The 22,391-nt window shown below is 42.0% G+C and overlaps 1 protein-coding gene across 1 annotated transcript in view; it reads right to left on the bottom strand.

Annotated features, from left to right (window-relative positions):
- MDGA2 (MAM domain containing glycosylphosphatidylinositol anchor 2) overlaps positions 1-22,391 on the bottom strand; it is a 392,310-nt gene that overhangs the window by 147,155 nt on the left and 222,764 nt on the right. Inside the window, exons 6-7 of the mRNA XM_074821198.1 lie at positions 20,652-20,921; positions 158-487 (exon numbers count right to left, since the gene is read on the bottom strand). Of these exons, the coding sequence (XP_074677299.1) occupies positions 158-487; positions 20,652-20,921 (600 nt within the window). The remainder of the gene's footprint in view (positions 1-157; positions 488-20,651; positions 20,922-22,391) is intronic.

The raw sequence follows: 22,391 nt of genomic DNA, 5'->3' as shown, positions 1-22,391 counted from the left end.
GTGAGAAGCGTTTGGTGTACACACCTTTTTTCCCTGAGTAAAGGAAAGCCATAGCTTCACTATTTAATGGTTGGACTAGATGATCTTCAAGGTCTTTTCCAACCTAGATGATTCTGTGATACTGAAGTAAAACTGCTATCAAAGAAACCCTCCTTACCTGTACTGCTGGAGATGTTGACATCAATGCTGATATCCGATATGCCACCTCCCTTCAGAGATGCAACGCACGTGTATGTCCCAAAGTCAGTGAATTTCAAGTCAATGATGTCCAGGTTTGTGGTGCCAGGTGAAACATCGGGGTCAGTCTGTGTAATGACCATCCTTTCAGAGCTTCGCAAGGGACGTCCATTTTTAAACCAGCTGAACATAAGCTCTTCAGAAGGGATGGCTTCCACCTGGCAGGAGATTTTCACCTCTCGCCCAATCTGGATGTTGTCATCTTTGTGATATGGGTCAGGGGTGATCCAAAAACGTCCTTTTTTTAAGGCTGAAATATGAAAAAAAAATAATACTATAATAAAGTATAAATTTTGCATATTCGGACTTTGCAAAGACTTATGCTCATGCTTCACTTTATGCCTCAGTATGATTTTAATAGGGCCTGTAGAAAAAGGACAAGGGGTAATTGTTTTAAACTAAAAAAGGGTAGATTAAGACTAGATGTAAGGAAGAAATTCTTCCCTGTGAGGGTGGTGAGGCCCTGGCACAGGTTGCCCAGAGAAGCTGTGGCTGCCCCCTCCCTGGAAGGGTTCAAGGCCAGGTTGGACGGGGCTTTGGGCAACCTGGGCTAGTGGAAGGTGTCCCTGCCCGGGGCAGTGGGTTGGGACTGGATGATCTTTAAGGTCCCTTCCAACCCAAACCATGCTGTGATCCTGCAATGTTCAGGAAGTCACTGAAACTTTCAGTACACACATTTAGCACATGGTTAATTTTTTTGCAAGATAAAATCTTAATCAAGTATCATCACAGAGTATACATCACTAAAGTACCTGTCATTTCCAAAATGAAAAATAGGAAGCCACAGCACCTAAATGACGCTGAGCTGCTGACAACCGAAAAGTAACCAAAATATTTAATGAACCTTCAGTGGTTTTTATCCATCTATGGAGGTATTTACAAGCCATTCCTCACCCCCATGCTATCAGACCAATGAGAGAAGAGGAAATAGAGATATCAACCGAACATCACTAATACAATCAGTAGTGTCATCTCCAATCTTTCTGGAAACAAACATAGCCATGCAAAATAGCTTTGTACCAGCTGGTTAAATAAGAAGAGGTAAGCACTTGCCCAAGGCTACAGCCTGCCCTGGTTTACACACCCTGCTCCTTCCCTGTGGCAATGTGGGGGTTCCCTCCGTCCCTGCAACTGCTGTACCCCAACAAACAGCACTGCCTTGTTCAGGTGGGGAAGCTGTGGCCGGCTCTAAAAGGTAAGAGGGCTGAAAGTACATCTTCAGGCAGTGGTCAGTGGGAAAAGGCAAAAAGATGCTCTTCTGAGATGTGACGATGTAGGACAGCCCATCACGAGCACCTTGGTTGCGCTTCCCTGGCTGGGTCTTCTCAGATGAGGAAAACCCATCCTGTACTCGTAGGAGAAGCATGAGGCTGAAGGTTGCACACACAACTGAGAGAAGAACATTATCATTGAGAGGGGGACAGTGTGTCCCAAGGATCTCTGTCTGCATCCAAGACTATTCAAGCCTGCAGTACAAATTCAGTTAATTCCCTAACTCACAGCAAAGCAGAGATAAGGTACTCTCACAGTGTTTCAGATGGGAACCCCAAGGCGAATGAGTGTTTTGAGACCATCTCAAAGGCCGGCTCAGTGCTCAGGAGCGCCCTACACCCATGCAGGGTACGGCAACTCTGGAAAATGTTATTTCCCACCATCTTCCCAGTGAGATCAGCGTCTTCCACTAGCATTCCCTCATCCATCTATTGCACAAGAGCAAAATAATACTGCAACTCACTTAATGTGATTTTTCTTGCACTCTTTAAACGAGCATACAACTATCCAGAAAACATCACCATTTACATGAATAAAGTGATTGCTCTAAAGCAGTGTTGGCATGATACTTATTTTTGGAAGAGTGCTTCAGAATCAGCCATTAAGTCTTTCAAATACACATATATTTTGATGTACTGAATATAAAATAATACTTATACAATCCCAAGATTCCTCTCCCCCTATATATGTGTGCATAAGTATGTATGTATGTTTATATATGCTACCTCCAACTGGAATGTCCGGCAATGAAAATACCATCTAGAAATGTTGCAAGTAAATACCCAGAGGTTGAATGCAAGCACTGCAAGACAAAATATTTAAATCCACCATTTCTTGTCATCGTGCTGACTTGTGTTGAAAAAGTTTTCCAAGTTGTCCTGTTTTCCCCTCCCACTCTCTCTGCCCCCATCCAGGCACAGTGCCCCACATGTGGAACATTTGGGTCAAGGACCCATTTGCAGCCCTCTCATTTCTGCCCTCCTCTATTTACACGCTTACAGCCAATGAAGCATGACGTTACAAACGGCAAAGGCCACAAGGTGAAAGTTTCCCTGGATCCCATATTTTGGGTAATCCATACTTTTCACTTGTTGCATACAGAAAGTGTAACAACATCAAATGGAAATAGATGTATGAGGCACCAAGCATGCTAAGAAAGCACGGTGCATCGGCTCCTTACATCTCTACAAGTGATGAAAATGTTAATTCAGACTCAATTTTGTTAGTTCAGTACCTCCTTGAACAAAACAGCTCTTTGGAGCTTGGAAATGCCATGCTGAATTAGCACTTTCACAGCTTTGAAAAGCATTAACATTTAATTAATAATTAGGGTTTTTTTCAATGTGGGAAAAGCAGAATAAAATCTGGCTACTTGTGGACATCCCCTCACACATGGTGTGAGAAACTTCTTCCATTGAGAAAGCTGGCCCTTTTCATCAGAGAATGAAAAAATCATTACATTTGCTGTGCTGATCAGGTATGGCATGAAAGCAATTTGTCTGGGTGCTGCTATTTAGTTGTAACTGTGTATTGAAGAATCCAAGTGGTTGATGTGTTTCTAAGAATTTATTATTGTTTCATTTATTTAAGAAAGTTTTGTGACTTTTATCTAGATTAAATTTGCGACAAAATGCACCAGTCCTTACTGAGCATCTGTCATTCGCTTTTAAAAGCTGCAGCCAGTTCCCCAGGAAGCAGAATGAACACAGGCTTTGATTCAAGAGGACGAAGCATACATTGTATGACAGCTGGAAACTGCCACAGCAAGTAACTTTGAAACACAAGCTGAACTTTTTTGTTTGAAAATGGAAGAACAAACAATGCTTACATACACAAAAAACCAGTAAATATATTATGCAAATAATTTTCAGACGGGGAAAAAGAAAAAATAACTCGATAGGCATGACGAGCAGCACATTTCAACCAGAATTAGTTGCTAATAACCTCAATAAACTATTTTTATTTCTGAATTTTTCTCCTTTGCTTCAAGTGCTCATACAGATAATTTCAGCAGTTTCTCATTCCTATAAGGGAACAACACGGTCTAGCAGAGAAGTCCCATTAACTTCCCTCTGTCCTTTGTTATGGCTAGTGCTACAATACCATCTGCAAGATGAGACAAGGGGTACAGAACCTCAAACTTTGGGCCATAATCCACTTACTTCATGGGCCAGGAAGGGCTCCACTCTCTGGCTCATGGACTGAATTACAAAAACAAAGTTTTGTGGCTGTTTTGTTGGTTTGGTTTCATGAAGGCTGCATCACATACAAGAAACAACTGGGCTGGATCATCCACTTGTCCTGACCTGCTACTGCAAACTCCAACCACCAGAGAACTGTGCAGAGCAGAAACCTGATCTAAGTATTTTTCTGTACATCCGAATACAAGGAGTTCAGAGGAGGGCTGTGACTCAGTGCACTACATGCAAAAAGTTAAGGGAGTTTCTAGGAATTCTGAAGTGAAGGAAGAAGTTTCATTACTCTATTCCTCTTCCTCTTCCCTTCCCCCAAACCAAACTTCTTAAGGTCTCTTAAGTCATGGGAGCATACACGCTCTAATCATCAGTAACAGCCATGAAATCCCCACATCAAACAATCCAACAACTGTGTAACTACAGCCTATGGTTGAAAGTCAATGTATTGTTTTTATAAATGTAATCTCCAAGACTCCACAAACTGCACAGTTACCAGCATTTTCTTCTCTCATCAACAAAATCAGCAGAAAATTTGACTTTAAAATACAGTTAAGTTAATACAGTTAATTTGACTTTAAAATACAGTTAAGTAAGATCATTAAACAACCCATATCTGTAAATCCCTAATCGTACTTGGCACCTGAATAAACACAGTGATCTCTACAATTAACCTGTGTATCTCGGAATTCCTAATGTGCCACCCAAGCACACGAAAATCACCATCCATACCTGGAAGATGTCCCCAAGAAACCAACCACAGGTGCCCAAAGACATCTGATAGCTGCAGGCACATGGAGCTGGAGGGCAGTGGGAGCAGCACAGGGCCATGATGGACAGACACACTTCTCTCTGACCTGGGACCCGGGACTATGGCCAGAACTGTCCCAGATGTCATAGTGCCAAGTTGCTCAATATTTGGCCCAGAAGCAGCCCAGTCTCTCACTGGAATTCCTGATGAGCTTGCTCCACCATTCATTTTCAAGGATGGAAAGCACCGCAAGCTGCAGTACTGCCACCACCCCTAAGCAGTAATAAACCTCCCTTCCCCAAATCCTGAAAATGACAGCAACAGCTACGGTGCTACAGCACCTTAGGAGCTAGAGCTCTTTGTAGAAAGGGGAAATTGAATCTGGATCTCCCACTCCAGACTGATGAGACTCCAAATCACTTCACATACGGGAAACTTCCTGACCCAACAAGTCAGAAACCCTTCCGAGCAGATGAACCACTCAGTTACACTGAGATGGAGAAGAGGACTGTGTAAGTCAGAGTTTAGGGCACTCTTGGTCGGCAGAGACAGGAAGGGCTGGGATGACCCTGCTCAGGTCTTTGAAAGAAAAGTTATTACAGCAATGAAGGGCTCCATTAAGCTAGTCTGAGACCCAGAACTAACAGGGTTGCCCTTGGCAAAACAACATGGGATCAGTAGACCTCTCCAGAGTGACTGTGCCTCCAGCAGACTTGGGAATACAAAGCTGTTTCCTGCAGGCAAGAAGGTCTTGAGTCTAAGCTACACATATACTAGATGTGGTCTCCAAAAAGATATCAGACCTGACAGATTTTCATTGTGTGTCATATACTGACCTCTTGGGAACACCTGAGTTGAGCCTGGTACAAATATACCAGGAAATGGAAAAGTGATTTCTGTATGTGTTCTGCACATGGATTTGCATTCACAGTCAATCCCCAGGAAATTTTCCCCATGAATTTTCATGGAAAAATCCCCATGAAAAGTGGTTTGGACTATCCTCATGTGTAGGTTCTTGGACCATAATTTCCAGGCATCCCCCTATACAATGTCAAGTATTTTGAAACATGCAATGGATTCTGGCTCTGGCTTTTCACTGTATTATCAGTTATATTTGAGGCATCATTGAAAGGTTTCCATGGGGTTAGAAAGAGCAAATAAGAGACACACAAGGTTAACCAGCAAAATGTGGGAGATGGTGCTGCAGACATGCTAACCACAGCTGCTTCCCAACAAAGATTTCAGAACATAATCAACGCGAAGGGCTACAAAATAGCAGCAAATATGCAAATAACTCTGTAACTGTACTTTGAGAATCAGGAAAGAGCCAGTCTTTCTCCAAACCCCAAAGAACTATGATGTGATCAAATAAACAAAGATAAAACAATTTTTGTCCTCAAACTCCTCACAAAACTGTCTTTGCCCTCCCTCATTAATTACATTTCAAAGTAATAAAATGCATTTCAGTATCTCAACTAAGGTCTATTTGCATTCATCGGGTTACGTCGTATCTTGCCACCACCACCCCAATCAACCCAAAATGCTCCTTTAATGCATCAAAATGTTCCTATCTCGTCAATGCACATTTCATGACATATGAATGGCATCAAACACCATAATTGAATAAACTAGCTGCTGCACTATTTGCAAGCTTGGACATAATAACTATTGGCCACTGGCTGCTTCCTAAGCTGATGAAGGAAATTGGGAAATGTTTGGCTTTTTGTTTGCTCTGGTTTGTGTCTGTGTACAGCCCGCAGCAACAGCAATATTAAGTAGCAGAACTGTGTAAATTACTGATTTTAACCTTGACTGAGCATTCGAATGCCACATGAGGTCCAGCCTCTGTGCAAGCAGCTTCATCTGATTTTGATTGTTCCCCTTCACATTTTGTTAAGGCTCGTGAGCAATTCTGTTTCAGCCTGTTCCCAGTGAACAAGATGAGAATGCCACCTGATAATCCACCAAGCAGATGTAAAGACCTGCATGTGTCTTGGAGCACCACAAGTATATTTTGGAGGTTCAGTGAATACAGGATCCAGCATGCCACTTGTTTCTGAGCACCCAGCACTGGCATTTTATCAAGTGACAATATCTTTACCTCCAGATCCAGTTCACTTCCAGGATCCTCCAAATCGCTGGGGGTTCTGTGTTTCAACCTCATCCCCTGACTCAGGCAAGGAGCAATCCCCTCCCAGTGCTCAGACATTACTGACCCCTTGATGTTTCCCCCTCACATACATGAAAAAGATTTTGTGCTAATTGGAAAGATTCTTGACTTTATTTTTAAGGCCTGCAGAGAAACAGCAAGGAAAAGACCAATGATCTGATCTGAAGTTCACCACAGTGAACGATGGTCCTTCCATGGCTTCTATGCGATTTAGATTAAATCCTTTGCTGTGAATTCTGTTTCACATCAAAGGAAAAAAGCAGAAAAAGCACCGTGGGAACAGTTTGCTTGGAAAGTGAGCTGCAAAACCCAGCTTCATTCTCAGGAAACTCCAGTCTGTTAATCCAGACATAGGCTGCTTGCTTTAAGAGACTGAGAAGCAACTCTCCACATTACTGCTGTGATCTTTGTACCAAAAGATGATTACTGGGATGATTCATTGGTTCTTGAGAGAAAGATATAAGGCAGGCGCTGGGTAAAGAAAGTCAACTCTTATCACCAGCTCTTACTTCAATCACACCAGGTCCCTCATCTCCTCAGAGCCTTACAGATGGGAAAAGCAATCCTGCTTTCATACAACTGCAATTCAAAAGATTCACAGCCTTACAACAAAGATTTTAGATAGTCCCTAAAAGACTCGTAAAGTGTATTCGTAAACCTAACCCTTTTTCCTAATCTGTCAAGACATCTTGAGAAGCTAACTTTTCTCATTGCATGCTGTTGCTCATACTTGCAGTCTGTGCTGGTTCCCAGATTTTGGAGAGGAAAATAAAAACTCAACTTCCTTCCCCTCAAGGAACAATTCACTGATTTTGCCTGTAGCTGTGGAGGTGTCAGCCACAGCTCACCTGCGCCTGTCCAGGTTTAAGGCACCAGATTTGTCATACAGAATTTCAGCAATAAATAAATACAGCAGTCAGTTAAATACACAAGTTCAACATACAGAATGAATGCATTTAATGTATGCGGTGTAAGCACCTGGATCTGGTTTGGTAGATTCCACGACTAACACATGATCTTTATTAAATCATAAGTATCCCATCACTGAAAAATAAGAAAAAAATAAAATTACTTGGTTCACTGTCATTAAAGGCACACAAAAATGTGTAGCAGTACATCAAATGATGTTTTACTGCAGGAATTCTGAATTATTTATGTTCCCCTGAAATAATATCTTTCAAACTTCAAACAGCAGAGAAAAAGGCACATTTCAACTTACATCATTACTCCGATGCATCATTTCTGTGACCTGAACTTTGCTGTATTACAACAATACATGTAACTAATTGCAAAGCAATCACAAATTTGGATTAATATGCAGATCCCCTCTGTTAAGTGAAACAAGATCTGTGTTTAAGCTGGGGGATCACGGACCACCAGCAGACCAGGAGTCTGTAATACTGGTTTCCTATGAGATAGGGACCATCCTACCACGTGCCCTCGCAACACAGGTAAACAACAAAACAACTAGTAATACCTCTTGATGCTTTCTTAGACACCTGTTTGTCAAAGCCATCACCTGACATCTACACAGCTGGGCTGGGTTCCACATTTGCTTGTCTGAAAAATTAAATAAATGAATGTATGAAACAAAGGAATCTGCTCCAGTAGCACACCTTGGAAATGGCTGTGCAGTCCATGTTGTCTGGTTGCTTTATTTTTATGTGAAAGCCCAGCATAAATGTACCTATATAGTAAATAAAAAGTCATTCCAACTGAAGAAAGACTCATGGAAATCCTTCTCTGATGTTTTTTCATTAACATATCTACCTCTATCAAATCAATAGAAGCAAAAAAAGTTCCTATCATTAGCTCCAAAGAAACAGTCTTTTGTTTATTTTAGCCATGGGCAACAAAGCTTCATTGTCTTCAGTATTCTACAGGATATTGCCTTAAACTGTATTATCAAACAGCTAAGCTGAGTAGAGACAGTTTAACAACTGTCCAAAATATCTTTCTCACTGGTGAATATCACAGTGTAGTCCGTTAAACTTCATTCTGTTACATTAAAATACATTTTGACATTATTTTATGTACAAGGAATACTGAAAACTCAAATTTGCTTTTGCCAACCACAAAAACATTTGAAAGGAAAATAACAAAAAGAAAGTAATTCAGTATTACAGTCTTGTAGCCTTATTCTAAAACAGAAGAGCAAAACCACACTCCACGTAACAAAGTTTGCAGGTATCAGCTCTCCATAACGAAAATTTATCTGGCCTGTGACATCTGTACAGTCTGCACATCAGTTCTGGACACAGACGAGACTACTCTGAAGTGTCCCGTAGATGATCACTTCTGCTCCTTTCTGATGAATGACTGTCGTCCATCATGCTCAGCGCTGTTATGGACAACAGCCACATAAGGAAAAATTCAATAACAAACAGGAGACTGCATTTACAAAGTGAATGCTTTTTAGGGCCATGTTATTCTGCTGTGAACATCACGGCCACATCGACACCTGTTGCAAAGTAACGTCTCACCTTAGCTTCAAGCCCAAACATACCTAAGATCCAACCTGGAAACGTGCTTCATGCCATACTTCAAAGGAAGCAACCTGTAGCCAGGTCAGCGGTGGAAAATTTTGCTCTAGCGAAACTGAACCACATGATGATGGTGGGTTTGAGTTTGGAGCATGGTGTGACTCTTGGACAATAAAGAATAGGAAGTTTTAGTAACAGGATGCAGTCGTAGAAATTGTAAGTTTGTCGGATAAAACCCGTGTCCAGCTGGTGCTTTAAAAGGTCAATTTTCCAAACAGTAAGGGAAATAAGATTAACAGATTTGGGGTAATAATAGAAACTGAGGAGGGGGCGGGGGGGAAGTATGTCTATATTTAGTGTTACTTAGAGAAGGTGCATTTAAGGCTAAAATATATGGTTAAAGGCTCATTCATCTGCCGGTGAGCAATTAAAATAATGGATAGAGGAAAGAAAAGCTGCAGCTCACAGTTCCATCTGCAGTTCCTCATTGTCACTGAGTGCACTGAGCACTTCCAATTAGACAGTACATGGCCACAAACTGAGCTGCTTAAGTAGCAGCCTTCCCTCTGGATGTGCAGGCTCTTCTGTTTCCTCCTTCCACTGTTCACCTTTGATTTTTTGTGCTATCCTAACACTCAGCTACTACAATCAGTGTTTTGTGGGTTTTTTTAATCAAAGAGTGATTGCGAGGCAAGAGACACCTCTTTCCATCCAGCTTTTGTCTTGGAACAGTCTTGAAAACCATCCTGCTCCACAGATCACAAGAAGTCATCACCTCCTTGGGGTGTTTAAACCGGGTCTCAAATAATAAATCATGGTAGAGGAGCCCTGGAAGGGTCTGCAAGATCCACCATATGGACCAAATTGGCGTACATTTAAATATCTTTCAGTAGGGACAGTCACCCTCCCTGGTCATTCTTGAAACCAAAGCAATAAACCTCACAGAAAACGAAAATTGTGGGAATCTGCCAACATGTGCTTTGTCTTCCAGTCAGTTCATAGGACCTAGAAACTCCTACAGTGACCACCTTGTGTCCAGCCATGGGCTTCACCTTCTTCTCTTACAGAAAAACAAAACTGGATGAGAAGAAAGTGGATGGGATAGATCCTTCAACATCTGCCTAGCAGCAGCCCACAGCATTTTTTGAATTAAATACTCAAAGTCTTCCCAGCTTGCCTGCACAGCAGTTGCATCTATTTTGTACTCGTTATTCAGATTCATTCTTGGCTGATGGGGCACCACCGGGTCTGCCAAGGTCAGCATCACACCGTTGGTTTTTTTCTCCTCAGGCAGGGAAAGCTCTCTTACCTTAAGGCTCATCTCTATAACCCCATAACTGCTGAGATAGGGAAACTTTCGTGTTCTGAAAGGAGGCCTGCACATTTTGCTCAGAATTAAAAAGTCAGTCTAACATCAAATAAAATCACCCACAAGCTCTGAACAGAGCTAGCTTCACCTGCATTATCAGAAAATAATGCTAGTTGATGTTTTCACATAAAAGAACTCTCTCCAGCAGAAAATACACCTGACAAGCAAGCAGGCAGGGTGCACCTTGTTTGGGTCATAAGGAGAACATTAGAAAATGGCATAACTACATAAACATTCACAGAGCTTTTAGGGGGAATGCACCAACATTTACCACCACTCTCTAAATTTAAATTTCTTAAATAGGGTATTTAGGACTCTGTAAGACAATTATGACAAAATTATGCTGCCTGAATGTTCCCTATAGTCACCTTTCTGTCCAAAGACAGATTTGAAGTCTTGCTAAAAAAAGACACATATTCTCAGCATTTTACCAACAGTTCATTTTGCTTCTGTCAACATGGTTTTAACTTAAAGGTTTTTAAAACCTTAACTTTCGGTAGCTATCAGAACAATTAAGTTGTCAAGCATCTTCTACTAGAGCATCTCCAAACTTTTTAATATCAAGTAATTATTTGGCACTTACAAGACCAGATGCATTCACGTTTTCAATTTAAATGCAAATACTGTGGAGAGATTTCAGGTTTTGTCTCTATTTTTATAAATGCTTCTAATTTTTAAAAGAAAAGGATTTATTATTCTGGAGATGCCATGTGGCAGGTGTCTGTTTGTACGTATGCTCTAGTTAATTAGCTCCTATTTCTTTCACTGCTTTTCTTTTGAAGGAATAGGAGGTGTATACTTCTTTGTCATGAAGAAGACTTCAGTTTACAAGTTACTCAGTATATGATCCATTAAATAGATGAAGCCGAGATCACAGTATGTGAAACAGCATGGTTTCTCTTTTAACTGCTTTTAGAAGTAAATATTCAAGAGAAATAAGCATAATCAGAAGAGCAAAGACATATAGGTTCATAGAAATATTCAGGTGGGAAGGGAGCTCAGGAGGTTTCTAGACCAATCTCCTGCTCAAAGCATGGCCAGGTGTGAGCTCAGACCAGGTTGTTCAGGGCTTGAAACCTCCAGGGATGGAAATGGCACAACCTTCTGCCTCTGGTTCCCTGCTTGTGAAAACCAGGAGTGACCCCAGTGGTGTCATCCCGGTATAAAGCTGATTTGGGGACAGAAAATGCAGTGTCCTACCAGGGACCAGTCCCATCTGCCAGATGGAAGGCTGCTTTCATCTCTGATTTTAAGCAGATGCAAATAAAGATTCAAACACTTCAAAGTGGGTACATGAGGGTGAAATAGCAAAAAATGAAGGTTGATCAATAAGCAGTGGTGACAAATTGGCAGCTGGCATTCAGTACTTTTTGAAACCCCAGGCAGAAGAAAGGGAAAAAAACATTTCCTGTGCTACAAAATCTCACGCTGTTGCAGCTTGCCAAGACAACGTACCCCACGCAATCCCAGCCAGGCTTGCGGGCTCAGGGCTGCCCCATCCCACAGACTGCCCATCGCTCGGGCCAACGGCAACTTCACAAGTCTCGTCATAAGCCAGACAACAATTGGGATATAAATGAAACAATTCAGAGAAGCTGACACAATCTCCAGAGGGCTGTGCACTTGCCAAACAAATTATAAATCCTCTGAACATTGCAGCTGGGTGTTTTCCAGGGCCAATGCCTTTATAAAGTTTAATTCTTGTGCCAAAGCTGTCAAAAAAAGAAAATAGCCTTGCTGAGTTTTCCTGGATGCCCGAAAGTAATATATCGCAAACCTTCACTCTTCTCTTTGCCCACACACTGCAAATGAAACTCAGCACACAGTACTTGCCTTTCTTCCAAATCCCAGAGCAAACCCCCAGTTTCCAAGGCTTCCACACTGGCTTGTCCCCATCTCCTGCTTCTTGTGTGGCTCAAGAGCTTTAGTTGACTGCAGGATTTTATTAGAGCTGGGATTTGTTCCAACATGGGATGCATTTCCCTTCAACACTTTGTTTTTATCCCACAGTTCAATGCTTCAAAAATTAATCGGGATCCTATAAAACTTTCCAAAATGATTTGTCAGACTGGACAGAGACCTACCAATCTCATTCACAGTTGCCTGATGCAATATCAGTAAGGACCTCAAAACACATTTCAAGGTCATCAAAGTACCTTGGTAACATCAGAACAAAACATTGTGCAGTTCTTTCTTCTCTTCCTCTCCCTTCAAGATGAGATAAAACTTTGAAAAACTCAATTTTTTATACCAAAACGATAATGTTGTTAAGACTTCACAGATCTCATCATGTATTAATCAGCCAAGATCTAATACAATATTAAACTATGACACCACAACCCTGCCAAAATAATTTATCGTGTATTAGTAGTTAACAATTGCTAGCCAACCAACAAGTAGGGATAACCTTTTTTTCTTGTCCCTGGTGAATAAAGACGGTGTCTACCTGAAGCAGCCCCAATACAAGGGTCAGAAGGAGAGAGATCAAATGAATACTGCATCTTGAAAACCCTTCTGATAAAACTTCATCGATATGTGGTGTCCAACAGGCACCACATGATGTTGCAGAGCAGCAATCTTATTTAAAAATAAGATTTCTGTACACAAAAATCCTGGGAAGTCCTAATGAAAGGGCAGAAGAATCAATAAACCATCTACATTTTTATATGGAACCGTTTTATGAACTTGTCGGTGATACACTCCAGCCTGGGAGAGAGTGCACATGTCTGAGACGACTATTGCAGATAATAAAAATAAATGGACTTATTAAACTCTGAAGCTCAACTTTTTTACACATTCATTCTCAGAGCTGTAAACTTTTAGGATAGCACACTGGTAACTTATGACTGTAGCAACATGCTGGATGGGCTGTAAGATCAAGTTTTCTAGGCTAAAATCTTGTCTCATTGAAATCCCATTCACAGGGTGCATCTCTCAATGGAAGAATCAGAATTGGCTGGCTTTTTTCTGGTTTTTTGGACTAAATTGTACTCATGCTTACAAAGCTGGAAGAGGCCCCAGGGAGAGCAGCAGTGCTGGCTCCTGCAGGTAAGCCGGGAGGGCTGGCATGGGGTGGGAGACCAGGCTGGTGCCCAGCCCCCAATTCACTGTTCTATTCTTCATCCTCACCCAGCACAGGAGTGATGATGTCTCCCAAAGGGAGGAGTCTCCCAAAACCCATTTGCAAACATTTGTCAAAGGTCCATCTAAACCCCACATGGGAGGAAGGTATTTTGTCTTGTCCAACAAGACACAGCAGAAACTAAGCAAGGTGGTGAGTGCTGTTAAAACAGGGAGTTAAGTAAATTGCTTAAGACTGTGATAAAAAATATACATTGGCATAACACAAGAGGGAGGACAGGGAGAGCCCCCGGCAGGGTGAAGGTGCCCAGCTGCTACGGTGGTTCAGCAAAGGCAAAGCCCAGCCCTCCGTCGCAGCACGGCCTTCGCAGAGCCTGGCTGATGCCACCACACAGCAAAGCTGCTTTCAAGGGATGGCAGACCCACCACAGACACGTTGTGATGGCAACAGGAGAGGATCTCAATGTCAGAACAGTGAGATATAGCAAGAGATTCCTGGGAAGAGCTGGAAGGGTGCTGGAAGAAAGCTATTGAAATTGCAGGTGGAGCTGGTCATTTTACAAACAAAAAGGTTCTATGAGAGATGAGATGAGATGAAATGAATGCCTGGGATAAAGACAGCTGGATTCCATGACCCAGGGGAGCCCTTCCAGTCCTATTCTGGAATACAAATTTCAAAACCTTGGCACTTTCATGAAATCACTCTTGCTTTCTAGTCTGCCCCAAGGAAAGCACAACCATCCCTGGATGCTGAAAGCCAGCACAGGGGCTGTGAATTTCCACCCTACTGAAGCATCCCGGGGAGCTCACCTCTGCCAGCCTCCCGTGGCCTGCAGCACCCATGGCCACACAGCACCACGAAGCTCCACGCGCCTGCACGGTCCTTCATTAGGAAGCCAACAGCATTCGTCACTTCTGCATGGTGTAGTAATGTCCGTTTTATGTGTATGGATGTTTGCCAAGGCCTTCGGCTTTCTCCAGCCATGAAACAAGCACTAGTATAATCAGTCTTGTGTGAGACCTTCCCAGAATACAGAGAGAGGGAAAAGGAGGAGAGAAAAAAATGGTCCTTCTGCTAGTTGCACAGAAAACTCAACATTTTAGACTTGGCATGCTGGAGCCAGCATCCCCAACCAGGGCTCCCGCTGCCACAGATGATGCCAGCTAACGATCACACGCATCAGACGGATGCATCGCTCGGCCACTGGCCAGTGTCCAGCAGCTGCACAACCGCCAGGGTGACCCTCTGGGTGACGACTGTCACGAGTGTCACCAAAACCCAATTTCCACCTTTAGGAAAAAACTTATGAGCCTTGCCTTTGTTCTGGCACTCGGCATCAGCCCATGGGGGCCCTGCTCACATTTCAATTAACAGCATTTGAGGATATTCAAGGGGTGACAGCAGAGGTGATGATGTGCAACCAGACAGACTTATTTTTATCCTTTACTTCATGCAACTGCTCTAAAACAAGGGAAAGTCTTAAGAAAAAGCTCTGGGATGAACAGAGCCACTGCAGGAAAGCAGAAGGGTAAGTAGGTGTGGGAGAATGAACATCACTACTACCAGATTACAGGACTTTTACTTTTTTTAAAATCTATTATAAAAGCAACAAAAATTTCATTTATTTCACAATCTGCGTCTTCATTTTTTTTTTTTCACCTTCTTTTTAGCAGTCACTACTACACAGTTCACATACAGTTTTTAAAGACATAATGGAATAGGTACTTCCAGCAATCTTGGCCTTCAAATGCATTTCCCCAGAGTGCTTTTTGTTCAGCAAAAGCTTTTGTGCTAATGTTGAGCACAGGTCATTATTTTATATTTAAGCTGACAGGGAATCCCACCCCTTTGAAAAATTAACTCCAAACACTATGTTTCTGCTTCACAGAAGGGAAAAGTCACAGTCGGAGTCAATGGGCACTAAAAAAACCGTTGTAGTTACAATGGAAGAGACAAAGTGATCTATTTAAAGAAGGTATTGGGAGAAGTTGCTGATGAGGCAACAAATCCGAGTCGGTGCATGCTGACACCCTTCCAAATCATGTCAGTGCTCTGCACTTTAAGACCTGTACAACATTCCTCTGGTTCTACCTGTTTCCCAATCTGATGCACAGGTGTCCTTCAAAGATGCTACCCAGCATTTTTGCTCTCTTACTAAATGGAGGAGCCACCTTACATCCTCCATCATCAAAAGCCTTTAATTCTTCATTGACATATTTGTAGCTACAGAGAGATTTTATTTTAATTTTCCCCTTTGCAGTGTCTTTGGAGTATTTGTTCTTCCATGCTCTCATAATTCTGAGTACCCAGTTTGAGTCATGTTGAAAATGTATAATTTTCCAGAAGCCGTAGACATATGATTATCTTGATTCCTGCCTCTTTTGACATTTCCAATTGTCACCCAAAATCTGTATGGTATTGTGATGATCACGCTTTTATGTCATATCTTAAGGATTACAAGGCCAATATTACCATTTCTCTAATGCCTTTTGCTTCCCTCTCCAAATACGCATCGAAGAGAGAATTTTAAGGGAGTAAAATAACCTCCAACAGAAAGTCTAAAAGATCCTCAGGCTAGAAGAGTTTCCTGGGACACGGGATAAGCCAGATGTTCAACTCCCCATGCCAGATCAAGGTGGGGAACTGAGCCTGGGACCACATCAGAGGTGAGGTCTGTAATTACCAACCTCCTAGCAATAATGTGAAGTCCTCTCTGTGTGCACGGGACATTAAGATGTACCCAGATCGCCGTGTGTGTTGGCCCAAGGGCTGTGAGTAAGCAAGGTTTTGCATTTTATTTTAACACAAAGGGGTGTGTGTGCGTTTTCTTCTTACTTTGATTAACAAAACATCCATAGGAAGACTGATTATCATTTCCCTCTAGTTGAGGCCAACAGAAGTATACAGTGACAAATTCATGACAAAAGCAAATTAACAGAAATACTTTGGGTGGGAAAGAACTGTGAAAGAAGTGCAACAGATTTCTCCCATCCTGACCTTTATGACAAAAGATTTCCACTGCATCAGAGCAACAGTTTTTCTCTCTGCCACGGAAAAGTCAGAAAAACAGAACATCCTCCAAGCAAGCACAGCAAAAAATACACACATCAGGCATGAGGTTGTTGGGAGCTTTGTTTATCCAGAGGGGGTGTGCTGGATTTGCTACTTGAGAGTGCACTTTTAAAAAAAAAATAAAATAAAAAAAAAAGGATAAAAACATCAAGTTCTACTGGAATGAGAGGAATCAAGATTCCCTTAGAGCTTCCTCTGCTTTCTAATGGTTTTGTCTAGAAATATGCTATGGGAAGCTATTCTAATCATGTCTGAGAGCAGGATGTGAAGATGCCACTGATGAGAACACCCACCAATACTCAAATGCTAGCAGACTTGCAATCATTTAAAGAACTCATTAATCTAAAGAAAATACTTAGAAAGAAACTTTCATAATGAGAATTGGTGAGCAGCCAGCTTTGCTGAAATGAGAGAGCATTTCTCCTTTCTCTGGTTTGACCCAAGACACCTTGATGGACGACAATGTCTTTGATGGAATGAAATATTTTGCAATAACTTTGGGTACAGTTAAGCTGATAATGGCGTTCTTTCAAATGCTGTATTTCACAGACTTTCTCACTAAAATTTTGACAGGTAAACAGCACATGGTCACTGACTTGCCTCTGGTGAGCTCCTGTTCAAAGCAAATGGAGGAAATGAAAGATAACGTGTTATGTCTGTACCTCTTGGTACTCAAAACAATTTCTCTTTATCATCTCAGCAAAACTTTCATTAACATTATCTGACGGCCGAAAGGGAAAGGCACTAACACAACAGCTCAGCAAACAGAGACAAAGGGAGCAGAGTTTGCAGCTTACAGCTTGCTTAAGAAAGGGATATCTTTAAAGGATGCTGCTTTATCCAAAAGTGTTAATTTAACCACTTGAGGAGGCAGTGTATGAGGGAGTCTCTTTCCTCAGAAGCTGTGTGCAGGGTCTGTTCATCCAAACCAACAAGCAAGCACCCAGCTTGGTTTTGTGGGAAGAATTTACAATCACTTTTAAGTTATACAAGCCAAAAGCCAAAAAAAAAAAAAAATTACAAAATATCCAAGACGGTTATGACTAAATGGCTTCCTCCCCGCAATGGCAACTTTAGTCTGCTTTTTATTTTAAGAACAAACACCTCCTTCCATGCCAATGCTCACTGGAAGGGAAGGAAATCAAGTAACAGCAGAAAAACAGACAACATATTAAATGCTTATGCGCATTAGGAGGCTTCCAGATAAATCCTGTAGCTAGCAAATGGAAAGCAATGTACTGAGACCATTACTGGCACCTGCTATCCCACCACTCCTTCAGCAGCATATGGCAACTGCAAAAACTAGTTATTTACAACCCACAGAAGTGGAGAACACGTATTACTAGTTATTTACAACCTGGAGAAGCAGAGAACTCACATTACACAGCACTTCCACACAGGCACATTTTGCACCATCTATTAGGTGATACGTATTCCCCCAAATCATCATATCTGGTCATCTTGCCATTTCACTACACTGATCCCCACTTTTTAAGGGTCCCAGGAAAGATGGAGGGAGGAGCACAGAGGTGACCTGAACACACCTCGGTGTCACATCAGCACCTCACTGCCCGAATCTGCTCTTTAAACACAGCCTCATCTGTTGCCTTTATTGCTCATTGATCCACATAATTTCTGACTTTCAAAAAGGATAAATTACTTCTGTTACTAATTCATTTAGTTTCATTTGTTTCTTTTTGAAAGATTCTCTCTGGTTTTAGATTTTTTAAATTATTATTAAACACGTGGCAGTCATATGGCTTTTATTTGTTTCTTTTTGAAGGATTCTCTCTGGTTTTAGATTTTTTTAAATTATTATTAAACGTGTGGCAGTCATATGGCATCGTTTACAATAGGTTTGAAGTCAGGTGTGGTGGGTAGTCACAGACTTAGGCAGTTAGTCACAAAGATAGGAAAATGCCCAGAAAAAAATCAAGACCTGCTGAAAGTAAGGTAGCATCCATGGAATGAAGGACATACAATAAAAGCACGTTCAGATAAATGCATGGTGAAATTTAGTGAATTTTAAAGGGAACAAATTTCATCTGAGCTCTGATGATGCTTTGACACAACTTCCCATTTCTTTCAGGGTAAAATTAAGGGATTATTGTCTAATCCTGGGATGGGTAGTCCACCTAACAGATGATGTGAACTTCAACTACCAAATGCTTCTCCTGCAAGGCTTAGATGCTATTTCAAGTAAATAGTCTTTTCTCCTCAGCTGCTGTGTGAAAATTCTGATACACAACAACAACCAAAAAAGAGATTAAATAGAAAGAAGCAATGAGCTACAGGAAAAGTGCTAAGAAATATATACACAAAGTAAAATCAAAACTCTGATATGAATTTCTCTCATATTTCACTCTTAAACGCAGCATCACTTTTAGCAAAGATATATCAATCAAGACCAGAATAAAGATTTTTTTCTAAAAGACAGTTCTTCCCCTTTAACAGAAATAATAAGGGGAAAATCATAGCAGGTAGCAATGAACCGAGGCTAGAAGGGAGCTGTGCTTCATTTATTTAATGGGTTGTTCCTCATTGCGGTCCCTTCTCAGAATTAACAGGGCCACACAGCAGAGAGGAAAAAAGAAAAAAGTCACCTCAAAAGCTTTAATGATATTTTGTTCAACATCTTGCAGCTCCTAGGCATCTCATAGGCATGGTCTTCTATAAATAAAAATGTGAGGGCATATTATTATTATGCTATGACTCATGAAACTTGTATCTGCAGGGAGCTAGGGACTTTGGCTTTTCCTCTGGGCTCTTTGGTGCTGTCTTCTGGGTCAATTAAAATATTGAGATCTCTTTCCACACAAAGCCTTTCCTCTCCCTTTGCTTTTTCCGAGTGTGTGTTTCACTCACATCTCCCTTTCACAACCTCATCACCATTGTAAATCACAGCAAATTAACGTCGATGCTATGTTCCTGAAACAAGACTGCTTTTGCCTCTTGACAACAAAACTCCTAAGTCAAATATCAAAAATTCAAATGGAAATACAGTATTACAAATAAATCTGTGGACATCTCCTGAGAAACTCCTGCAGACTTAGGCTGATGCAATGCTCTCTCCCTGACCCCCAGAACAGAAATAGCTTCTAATTCCTCGTCCTGCTGAAGAGTATGATATGTTGGGCAATAAGAAGTGAACAGGGGTTATGGCTCTCATAAAATATTCACACCACTGGCTCTCTATACAGCAGTTTCTCCTGAGTATGATTAATCACATGCTATTATTTAAAGTTCCTATAGTGTGGGAGTTTATGTTTCACTACCATTCACAGATTAGATTATAGAAAATTAGTTTCAGATGAACTGTTTGGTTCAGGTAGATTAATCCACTCTGATGATGCCTATCAGCCAATCGAACTCCTTCTTCAAACCAACTGGCCATGTCCCTGGGGTTAGCCGGAAAGCGATAAACAACCAGGGAGAGTTTCTCTCCACCTGGCAGTAATTGTTCTGCAAGCACTCTTCTCTTACTTTTATCTAAGACAGACATTTATCCTGCTATTTAGTATAATTAAAGCACAGGTACTAATCTAAAGCTCCTACCCAGGGAGCAGTTGTCTGATGGCAGCAGATTCACAGCATGCACAACAGCCTTAATTTCAATAACATGTTCAGCTGATGAGGAGGAAGAAAGGGGTGAAGTAGGTAATGACATCTCCAGGAGCTCAGGATGCATTCACTGCCAAGACAGCACGTGCAGGGGATCAGCACAGGCAGTGCCCAGAAGACAGGGTGTCCTTTGGCAACCATTTGCCTCCAATTTGGACGGGAGAGCTGCTGCATCTTCACAACACAAACAGGCACCACGCCACCCCTGTTCCAGAGAAGGGGTTTGAGCCCAGCACAAGGGCCACTGGCTATTTGAAGCCAACAGTAATTAATCTCATACATTATTAGAAATGACCAGAAATAAATTTGGAAACATAGGACAGCACTATGTGAACACCGCTATCCTGTCAGATTAGGATTCAATTAATCTTCCAAAGTCAATAGTTTGCCAGCTCAACTTACCTCTTACGATGATGTTGGTGGACTTTTTCGCAGGATTTCCAACATTGTTATTGGCAATGCAACTGTACGTGCCAGCATCTTCTGATGTGATGGCAGGTATCGTTAAAGTGCCGCCGTTCAGGACCGTCTTCTCGGGCAGGATGCCGGCAGACCTCACCCACGTCAGGCTGGGGGCTGGCTCCCCTCCTGTCGTCACACAGACTAAGGTGATCGCTTCTCCAGGGTTCACCACTATCGGGTCATCCACAAGAAGCTTAATTGAAGGGGATGCTGCAAAACACAACAGGAAGAGAAAGATGTAGCGGGGCTACGTCTGTGGTATTGCTCAGTCCTGACAAGCACACTCAAGCCAACCAAGATCAGCAAAGGCACGTCGGCTGCAGCGCTCTTCACACGACTACGTGCCCCCTGAGAAGGGTGCTCTCCATCCTGATGCTCCCCCTGACACCACATTTCTCACCCTGCTCAGTCATCTTTCACCTTGCTGTCAAACTGCAGATGAGGATTTATGTATGATCAACCCTGTGGCTGTACTTGGGAACGAATGTATAATGTATGGCACAGGTGCCAGAACTCTGGATTTTAAACCCTGGAAGAAAGGAATTAGTAACAATCTTCTTATTTGGCATGGAAGGCATGTTGTTCTCTTCAAGTCTGATTCTACCCATTGAAAACCAGCCTCTTAGTCCACCCGCCTCCCCGAGGAACGCCTTGGGCTACCAACTGAGATGAATTTGTACAGTTCGGGTTGGGTCTGTTGAGTCAGGAAGAGTCGTCTCCCTTGGGACAACATCTCCATGCACACAGAGAAACTGAAGAATCCAACACAGATGGTTTTTACCCTGTACGGCCTGTGCAACCTGCAGGTCACAGCACCAGCACACAGCGTGGCTGCGGCTCCATCTCCTCACAGACACACAGGAGAGGTGCAGGCTTGGGTCCCTACTAATTTCCATACAATATCCTATGACCAGCTGCAGGGGCTTTGTTTGGGCAGGACCACCAAAGCTGAACTACACCGCAGCACAGGCTAATGGAACAATACTGCTGCTCTCAGAAAGGAGAAGCAAATGATTAAATTTCATTCTCTCTTCTTGCTTCTTCTTTTCCATTAAATATTTGCATATGATAGCAGAGGAGCAACAGAAATGCTCAATATGAAGAGACAAGGCAAGGCAATTCGGTTTAGATTCTGGAATTTAAAACCACAATCTGAGCTGTGACATCCCCCGTCACTTCCACTGAGGGATCCACCTTTGCTGAATTCAGGCTTTGCTTGAAGGCAAACCCTAAACTGCATAAGAGATGAGCCAATATATAAACACATATTGCTAGTTCAGAAAAAGCAATACTAAATAAACACAGGCATAAAGGTGAAGGATTGAAATTCTGGGCAAAGAATAGCAGAAAATGTGACAATAAGAAATGAAAGGAACTAAAAATCTTACATCCAAAAATCATCACCATTCTCATTATTACAGAGTGTGGTGGGTTGACCTTGGCCGGACAACAGGTGCCCCCAAAGCCGCTCTATCACTCCCCTCCTCAACTGGACAGGGGAGGCAAAAATATAACAAAAGGCTCCTGGGTTGAGATAAGGACAGGGAGAGATCATTCACCAATTACCATCACGGGCAAAACAGACTTGACTTGGGTAAATTAGTTTAATTTTTTACCAATCAAATCAGACTAGGGCAATGAGAAATAAAACCAAATCTTAAAACACCATCCCCCCCACCC

The sequence above is a fragment of the Strix aluco genome, chromosome 4, assembly GCF_031877795.1.
Source record: "Strix aluco isolate bStrAlu1 chromosome 4, bStrAlu1.hap1, whole genome shotgun sequence".
NCBI classification, from domain to species: Eukaryota; Metazoa; Chordata; class Aves; order Strigiformes; family Strigidae; genus Strix; species Strix aluco.
Note: the sequence above shows the minus strand (reverse complement) of the source record. Positions and strands in the feature narration are given on the sequence as shown.